This window comes from Ictalurus furcatus, chromosome 19 (genome assembly GCF_023375685.1).
Source record: "Ictalurus furcatus strain D&B chromosome 19, Billie_1.0, whole genome shotgun sequence".
Lineage (NCBI taxonomy): Eukaryota > Metazoa > Chordata > Actinopteri > Siluriformes > Ictaluridae > Ictalurus > Ictalurus furcatus.
The window spans coordinates 23,813,200-23,823,199 of NC_071273.1; the positions used below are offsets into that span (position 1 = coordinate 23,813,200).

At 43.9% G+C, this 10,000-nt stretch overlaps 1 protein-coding gene across 1 annotated transcript in view; it reads right to left on the reverse strand.

Annotated features, from left to right (window-relative positions):
- The window catches only part of LOC128622956 (thyrotropin-releasing hormone-degrading ectoenzyme-like), a 63,872-nt gene that overhangs the window by 34,357 nt on the left and 19,515 nt on the right, over positions 1-10,000 (reverse strand). The window contains 1 exon segment of the mRNA XM_053649729.1: positions 9,414-9,568. Within this exon segment, the coding sequence (XP_053505704.1) occupies positions 9,414-9,568 (155 nt within the window).

Genomic DNA, 10,000 nt, shown 5'->3' on the forward strand with positions numbered 1-10,000 from the left:
TCAGACTGTATCACACTATAACACTGCATCAGACTGTATCAGACTGTAACACTACATCGGACTGTATCAGACTGTATCATACTGTAACACTACATTGGACTGTATCAGACTGTATGATACTGTAACACTGCATCAGACTGTGTAAGACTGCATCAGACTATCAGACTGTATCAGACTGCATCATACTATAACACTGCATCAGACTGTATCACACTGTAACACTGCATCAGACTGTATCAGACTGTATCATACTGTAACACTGCATCAGACTGTATCATACTGTAACACTGCATCAGACTGTATCAGACTGTATCATACTGTAACACTGCATCAGACTGTATCAGACTGTATCATACTGTAACACTGCATAAGACTGTATCAGACTGTATCATACTGTAACACTACATCGGACTGTATCAGACTGTATCATACTGTAACACTGCATCAGACTGTATCAGACTGTATCATACTGTAACACTGCATCAGACTGTATCAGACTGTATCATACTGTAACACTGTATCAGACTGTATCATACTGTAACACTACATCGGACTGTATCAGACTGTATCATACTGTAACACTACATCGGACTGTATCAGACTGTATCATACTGTAACACTGCATCAGACTGTATCAGACTGTATCATACTGTAACACTACATCAGACTGTATCATACTGTAACAGTACATAGGACTGTATCAGACTGTAACACTACATAGGACTGTATCAGACTGTAACACTACATCGGACTGTATCAGACTGTATCATACTGTAACACTACATCGGACTGTATCAGACTGTATCATACTGAACACTACATCGGACTGTATCAGACTGTATCAGACTGTAACACTACATCGGACTGTATCAGACTGTATCATACACTGTACCCGACGCTATCACTTGAATGTTGCATTGATTATGAAATACTACTATTGACCTATAAATCACTGAGCGAACTTTTGGTCTTTTATGATCCGTCATGCCTACGTCCATCAAAGGTGCAGGCTATTTGTTGGTACCTGGAATAGCGAAGGCTACAGCAGGGGGAAGAGCTTTCTCATACAAAGCCCCACAGTTATGGAACAGCCTTCCAATTATTGTTCGGGACTCAGACACGGTCTCAGTGTTTAAGTCCAGGCTGAAAACATACTTGTTTACTCAAGCCTTTTGTGAATATTTATTTTCATAGGTAAATGAGCAGATCTAGAGGCTCACAGGTATAGAGTGTTGAGGTGAACTGGGATGTTTGGATGCTGTCTCCTCCCCACTTCCACACGTTTACCCAGGTTTGTTGATGATGGAGTGGCTGGACGCCTTATATCACAGGGAGTCCCTGATTGCTCTCACGCAAAGTACATTGTCCTTAACCATTACGGGGCAATAAGCATATCTAATACTCTCTCCCTCTCTTTCCCTCTCTCTCCCTCTGTCAAGCTACATATGCCACTACTGATATATCAATAATCCTGATCCATTCTGCTCCCCGGACCTGCCCAATCCGTCCTGATGCCCTACTTCTGGTTGGAGTTCTCATCACCTGAAAACCACTCGTTGCTGCTGAGGATGGCCCCACATGGACAACCTAAAGATCAGTACTGAGGATGGTACCACTTAGAAACCATAAACATGGCTTACGACTGCAATTCCTTCGAACAGTTTGGTACTCAAGTCTCCATCACTGAACTGTCGAAAACTTCGACAAAACAGACTTCAGGTTAAAACTATGATGAATTCAGAAATAACTCGGATGCTCATATTCACGAGTTGCTCATAAGCTCATAAGGTACTGGCTACAAAATTGCACGTTTTGACTTTACAGTATACGGTTATAGATGGAAATAATTTACAATCGCACGATTCGGTGTCACCCAGATGAGGACGGGTTGCCTTTTGAGTCTGGTTCTCTCAAAGTTTCTTCCTCATGTCGTCTCGGGGAGTTTTTCCTCACCACTATCGCCTCTGGCTGCTCATTAGGTATACATTTATACATTTAACATCTATATCCTGAATTGATATATTCCTGTAAAGTTGCTTCGTGACATTAAAATCGAATTGAATTGAAATCAGACTATATCAATGTATCAGACTGTATAAGACTGTATTATGCTGTGTAACTGAATCAGACTGTATCACTGAATCAGACAGTGATCAGATGTTGAACTCTCTGCCCCCAATAACAGATTTAAATTAATGCTGAATGTAGAAAAACAAATAAACATTGGCGAATTGTTCTCGCAGACTTTGGAGTTATTAAGATGGACTGAATGAGTGTGTGTGTGTGTGTGTGTGTGTGTGTGCTGAGTAAATTGAGCAGCAATCTGCTGAATTATTATACCACGGGTGTGAGGCTTATTGGGAGCAGCGGCTGGACCTCGCCTCTACGAGGCTGATGGGTAAAACTCACTGTTTGGTCCCACTAGTAATCAATTCAGCGGTGACGTGGTAGAGAGAAGATTTATGGCCTTTCAGTGCTCAGACTCATCTGTGAATTTTTAGAACAAAGACAGAGTGTTTATCGTCCAGCGCTCAGGCTCGTCCGTGAGTTATTAGAACGGGGAGTGTTTAACGTCCAGCACAAAGTAATACTGCATGAGGAACCATTCGTTTTTATTTCAATCTGTCACTGGGAATAACATTTTTTACAAAGAGAAATATATTACACTACAAGACCGCTCTCTCTCTCTCTCTCTTTCTCTCTCTCTCTCTCTCTCTCTCTCTCTCTCTGTCTCGCTCTCACTCTCTCTGACATTTTTAATAGATGAGGAAATCAATATGTCAACATGGTGGAGGGCCTGTTCTCTAATTCCCTCTTTGGGTGCCAAGAAGAAGATGAATGGATTCTCAAAGTCTCTCTCTCTCTCACTGAGAGGGAAATAATTATGAGCCTGAGAAGTGTGTGTGGGTGTGTGGGTGCTGCTAATCAGGAAAACGCTGGAACTCTTTCCAACTAATACATCCTTATTAACAGCCTGTTCACCCTTCCTTACCCCCACCATTTCCCCTCACTTATCCCTGCAGTTTCCCCTCACTTATCCCTGCCGTTTCCCCTCACTTATCCCTGCAGTTTCCCCTCACTTATCCCTGCCGCTTCCCCTCACTTATCCCTGCCGCTTCCCCTCACTTATCCCTGCCGTTTCCCCTCACTTATCCTTGCAGTTTCCCCTCACTTATCCCTACCGTTTCCCCTCACTTATCCTTGTAGTTTCCCCTCACTTATCCCTGCCGTTTCCCCTCACTTATCCCTGCAGTTTCCCCTCACTTATCCCTGCCGCTTCCCCTCACTTATCCCTGCCGCTTCCCCTCACTCATCCCTGCCGTTTCCCCTCACTTATCCTTGCAGTTTCCCCTCACTTATCCCTGCCGCTTCCCCTCACTTATCCCTGCCGCTTCCCCTCACTCATCCCTGCCGTTTCCCCTCACTCATCCTTGCAGTTTCCCCTCACTTATCCCTACCGTTTCCCCTCACTTATCCCTGCCGTTTCCCCTCACTTATCCCTGCCGCTTCCCCTCACTTATCCCTGCCGTTTCCCCTCGCTTATCCCTGCGGTTTCCCCTCGCTTATCCCTGCTGTTTCCCCTCACTTATCCCTGCGGTTTCCCCTCACTTATCCCTGCCGTTTCCCCTCACTTATCCCTGCCGTTTCCCCTCACTTATCCCTGCCGCTTCCCCTCACTTATCCCTACCGTTTCCCCTCACTTATCCTTGCAGTTTCCCCTCACTTATCCCTACCGTTTCCCCTCACTTATCCCTGCAGTTTCCCCTCACTTATCCCTGCCGTTTCCCCTCACTTATCCCTGCTGTTTCCCCTCACTTATCCCCACTGATCACACTATCTTATCCTCAGTGTTCACACACAGTTATCTCCACTGATTTCCACTTATCCCCACTCTTCACCCTCATCTACAGTTACAACCCGGGAACCAAGATGGCGTCAGTGTGTTCATTGGCAGGACGTCGTTCTGTGCTGCTGTTTTGTCTGTTACTGTGTTTTTCAACTTACATCTTTAATTACATACGATCGGCAATTTCTTCTTAACATTCGTACACACGGATCTTCTAATCCTCTTTTGCTAGCATGGCTTCCATCGGCTATTTGTCGAGTTCCAGGCTGTTCTTTGCACAGAAGGAGACAGGCGAGAAGACGCCTTGGTGCACCTTGGTGCGATTAAGGAGAGCTCTTCGCAATCATGCTGAGCCATTGGAATCTATCTCTCTTGCCTTCATCTCTAACGATGGATTATTCCTCTATTTTAATACATCTGAGTCAAGACCTCCGTGCCTCGTACCCGTCTGGCCAGGGCATCTGGCTATGTCATGCAGATTTGTACCCGATCGAGTTTTTCTCAGATCAAGTTCCCAGGCTGTAAACTTTGTGTAAACTTTGGCAACCTAAGAGTTTTAGATCGTGGTCCTTCACAGAGGATGAGGTGCGGCGCGGCAGCATCACCGACTCGATCTATGGAACTAACCACTGTAAAGATGGCCTTGTTGAACATAAGATCAATTTCAAATAAGACTTTACTTAATGACTTCTTTTCATCTCGCGATGTGGACTTTATGTATAACTGAGACTTGGATAATCGTGGTGAACTTGGCCCTCTCTCTGAAGCGTCTCCTAATGACTGTAGTTTTGCTAGTTCTCTGAGATCAGCTGGGCGTGGTGGGGGGTGGAGGTAGCTACAATTTTTAAGAACAGTTTTAAGTGTTGTTTATTATCAATGAATAATGTCAGCAGTTTTGAAGCTCAATTGCTTAAGATAAGTACAGAGAATTCCGTTCTGTGCGCGTTGATTTATAAACCACCCCACTGGGGCAGTGGTGGTTTGAAGGCTTTGGGTTACGGATCAGAAGGTCGTGGGTTCAAGCCCCATAACTGCAATGATCCGGGTTACTGATTGGAAGGTCGGGGGTTCAGGCCCCAGCACTGCCAAGCTGCCACTGTTGGGCCCTTGAGCAAGGCCCTTAACCATCTCTGCTCCAGGGGGCGCTGTATCATGGCCGACCCTGCGCTCTGACCCCAACTTCCTAACATGCTGGGGTATGCGAAGAAAAGAATTTCACAGTGCTGTAATGTATATCTGATCAATAAAGAATCATGATAATAAGATGTTTCTGCAGGTCTTTATCTTCTCTGGTACCTTCTTGGGACAAGCTTTTAATTCTTGGTGATTTTAATATACATGTGTGTTGTCCCTCTCATCCTTTGGCTAACGAGTTTCTGTGAATGATTGACTCTTTTACTCTCACTTTCTCTGTCAGAGAGTCTACACATAAACAAGGTCATACTCTTGATTTGGTCATTTCATTAGGTAATATTGAGAATTCTGTTTATCAGATCATAAGCCAGTATTGTTTAACACTGTGCTTAATACTTCAGTGGTAAATGTCAAGTCCTGTGGTCCTCGAATGCGGTCTGTTAATTCTGCTACATCTAAACAGTTCAAAGATGCTTAGATTAGGGGTGCTTGCAATAGTGTGTCTTCTTTTTTCGAGCTGTCTGTCGAAGAGCCATTTTTGTGTTTTAACACTCTGTGTGGAAATGTCTTGGAGTCTGTTGCTCCATTTATAATGAAGAAACCCAAGGTACAAACGCAACCTTGGTTTAACAAGGATACCCGTGCCTCTAGACAGGAATGGAGGAAGGCTGAAAGAAAGTGGAAGCAAGATAAGCTCCAGGTATCCTATGAACTCATGAGAGACGACGGTGAGCTACCAGCACTCTATTAAGGCTGCTAGGGAAAAATATTTCTCTAACTTGATAGCAAAGCATGCACATTTTTTTTCTCTGTAAAATCAATACTATTCGATCTTGTATCCCCAAATCTGATATGAGTTCTTCCCTTATTGACCCACCTTCAGCTAGTTTAACTGAGTCTGAGCCTACTCCTTCCTCTTTTCTTGCGAATGTTTTCCATAAAAATGAAGCTTTCCACACGCTCCTTGGATGTGGTGCCTTCTCATCTCATTATGGAAGTGCTGGGTGTGGTTGAACTTTTTGCTTTAAGGATAATAAATAGTAGCCTATCCCAAGGTACTGCTCCATCAATCCTGAGACATGCTCGGTGAATCCACTTCGAAAAAAGGTCAGTTTAGATCCTTTTATTTTGGATGGCTTTCGCCCCATCTCAAAACTACCATTTGTATCCAAAGTATTGGAAAAGGTTGTCTTCCATCAATTGTCTGCATTTCTAAGTAAAAAAAACTTATCAGATAAGTTTCAGTCTGGTTTTAGACCACATCACAGTGCAGAGTCAGCTTTCCTGATGGTGTTGAATGATCTTTTGTTAGCTGTGGATTCTGGTCCTTCTGGACCTCAGTGCGGCTTTTGACGCCATTGACCATGCTATCTTGTATGAACGGTTGAGTAAGTGTGTAGAAATTCAAGGTACCCCACTGAATTGGTTTAATTTTTATCTTTCTGATAGAACATTCTCGGCGGAGGTCGGGAATTTTTCTTCCTCTACGGTACCATTAACTTGTGGTGTACCTCAGGGATCGTTTTTGGGCCCGCTGTTCTTTTCGTCGTATTTGCTCCCTTTAGGTTTGATTTTTCAGAAACACAACATTTCTTATCATTTTTATGCGGATGATACCCCAGTTTATCTCCCTTTGAAACATGGGGAAAATTGTGACATGTCCTCTTTGTTGAACTGTTCTGCGGAGGTAAGATGCTGGCTGGCAGACAATTTTCTAACATTGAATGAATCTAAAATTGAAATTGTAGTTTTTGGACCATCAGCTTCTATCCATCCGTCCATCCATCCATCTTCTATACCGCTTATCCTTTCTTCAGGGTCGTGGGGAAACCTGGAGCCTATCCCAGGGAGCATTGGGCACAAGGCGGGGTACACCCTGGACAGGGTGCCAATCCATCACAGACCATCAGCTTCTAGTACACAGATAAATAACCGCCTGGGTCCTTTATCTGTGAATTCTCATGCTTATGTATAAAATTTAGGAGTGATTTTTGATAACAGCCTTAAACTCGATAAACAAATCAATTCAGTGGTGAAGAGTGGCTTTTATCATCTCAGATCCATTGTGAAATTGAAAGCGTTTTTATCAGGAAAGGATTTGGAGACAGTAATTCATGCTTTTATTTCCTCTAGGCTGGATTATTGTAACTCACTGTACCTTGGAGTGGCTCAGTCCTCTTTATCCTGCCTTCAATTGGTACAAAATGCTGCTGCCAGGCTTCTTACGGGAACTAGAAAGAGGGAACATATTTTGCCTGTTCTGGCTTCACTTCACTGGTTGCCACTCGAATGCTGTGTTAAATTTAAGGTTTTATTGTATGTGTGTAAGGGGTTAAATGGCCAGGCTCTACAATATATAACAGATCTTCTTCTCCAGCGGAAATGTTCTCCTTAAGGTCTCCAAATAGGTTGATGCTGACCGTGCCAAGGTCCTGTTTAAAGTTAAAAGGTGATCGTGCCTTTCCTGTTCCTGCTCCACATCTGTGTAACGATTTGCCAGTACACATTAGGTTGTCTTCCGATGTTGATAGTTTTAAAACCTCACTGAAAAAAAATCTTGTTTCTCTGGCATTTGGATCAATTGTAATCTTATTAATTTGTGTGTTTTTCTTGTCAGTTTATGTCATTTATTGTTTAATTTTGTTAGATTGTACAGCACTTTGGTCAGCAGTGGCTGCTTTAAAGGTGCTTTAGAAATAAAAGTGCCTTGCCTTGCCATGCCATCTATTCCTTTAGTTCACAGTTATCCCCAGTGTTCACCCTCACTTATGCCCAACTGTTCACACTTACTTATCCCCAACGTTCTCCTTTATTTACCCTTACGGTTTACCATCACTTCTCCCTGCTATTCACCAGCACTTATCCCCACTGTTCACGCTCACTTATCCCCACTGTTCACCTATACTTATCCCCACTGTTCACCTTTACTTATCCCCACTGTTCACCTTTACTTATCTCCACTGTTCCCCCTCATTTATCCCCACTGTTCCCCCTCACTTATCCCCACTGTTCCCCCTCATTTATCCCCACTGTTCACCTTTACTTATCCCCACTGTTCACCTTTACTTATCCACACTGTTCACCTTTACTTATCCCTACTTTTCCCCCTCACTTATCCCCACTGTTCACCTTTACTTATCCACACTGTTCACCTTTACTTATCCCCACTTTTCCCCCTCACTTATCCCCACTGTTCCCCCTCATTTATTCCCACTGTTCCCCCTCACTTATCCCCACTGTTCACCTTTACTTATCCACACTGTTCACCTTTACTTATCCCCACTTTTCCCCTTCACTTATCCACACTGTTCACCTTTACTTATCCCTACTTTTCCCCCTCACTTATCCCCACTGTTCACCTTTACTTATCCACACTGTTCACCTTTACTTATCCCCACTTTTCCCCCTCACTTATCCCCACTGTTCCCCCTCATTTATTCCCACTGTTCCCCCTCACTTATCCCCACTGTTCACCTTTACTTATCCACACTGTTCACCTTTACTTATCCCCACTTTTCCCCTTCACTTATCCCCACTGTTCACCTTTACTTATCCACACTGTTCACCTTTACTTATCCCCACTTTTCCCCCTCACTTATCCCCACTGTTCACCTTTACTTATCCACACTGTTCACCTTTACTTATCCCCACTTTTCCCCCTCACTTATCCCCACTGTTCCCCCTCATTTATCCCCACTGTTCCCCCTCACTCATTCCTAATGTTCCCGCTCACTTACCCCTGCACTTCACCCTCATTTACCCCCACTGTTCACCCTCAGTTATTATTGTTATTTACCTTACTTAACCCTATTGTTCAACTTCACTTATCCCTGCTGTTCACCTGTATTTATCCTAGTTATTTAACGCCACTTATCTCTACTATTCACCCTCACTTATACTCACTGTTCATCCACACTCATCCCTTGTCTTCATGCTCACATATCCCCAATGTTCACCTCTACTTATCTCCACTACTCATATACCCACTACTTACCTTCACTTCCTCTGCTGTTCAACTATCCCTACTGTCCACCCTCAATCATTCCAGCTGTTCACCCACGCTTCTTCCTTCTGTTCACTCTCACTTATCCCCACTGTTCATCCTCACTTATTTCCACTGTTCACCATCACTTAAACCACAGATGTTGCCCCTCACTTATCCCCACTGTTCACTCTCAAATATTCCTACTGTTTATCCGGATTTCTCCCTGCTGTTCACACTCACAGGTATCACTACTGTTTCCTGTCATTTATCTGCACTGTTCACCTCCACTTATCCCCGTCATTCACCCTCACCTATATCCACTTTCTCTCCGATTTAATACATTACTAATGCAATGCACCAGAAGAACAGGACTTTCTCCATCTTTTTATGACAAAGTGAAACTCTCTGCGTGTGTGTGTGTGTGTGTCTGTGTGTGTGTGTGTCTACCTGATGACAGATCTCATGCACCACCACCATGGTGAGATCCATCTGGTAGGAGAAAGACGAGACTTCAGGATCCAGCAGTATTTTCTGCTCAACAAACACACTCAGGCCCCAGTTCTCCATCGCCGCATACGGGTGCTTCGGCACAGCTAGGAGATCTGCACACACACACACACACACACAAGGTCAAGACCAGGATTTATGAAGCACAGACCACAAAACCAAAATCAGCAAGTGTGTGTTTATCTGCAGTGTGTATGAGTGAGGAGACGAGGTGCAGTGTGTGTGCTGAGTTCAGTTCAATGGCCACTTCAGAATCTGTGATCTGAGACACAGGTAAATCAATATTAATAGCCATCTCTGTATGTTTCTGCCCATCCAGCAAAGGTTACATCCATTTATGGTAAAGAGGACACACACACACACACACACACACACACACACACACACACACACACTGAATGATGATGAGTGCAGCACTAATTAATCCTGTAGCACTGACTGTTCCTTCTGTAACCCCGACTGCATCTCACGCAGAGGCCACACAGTGGAATTATGGGTAAAAATGTCCAAGCTGCAGCTCAAGATGA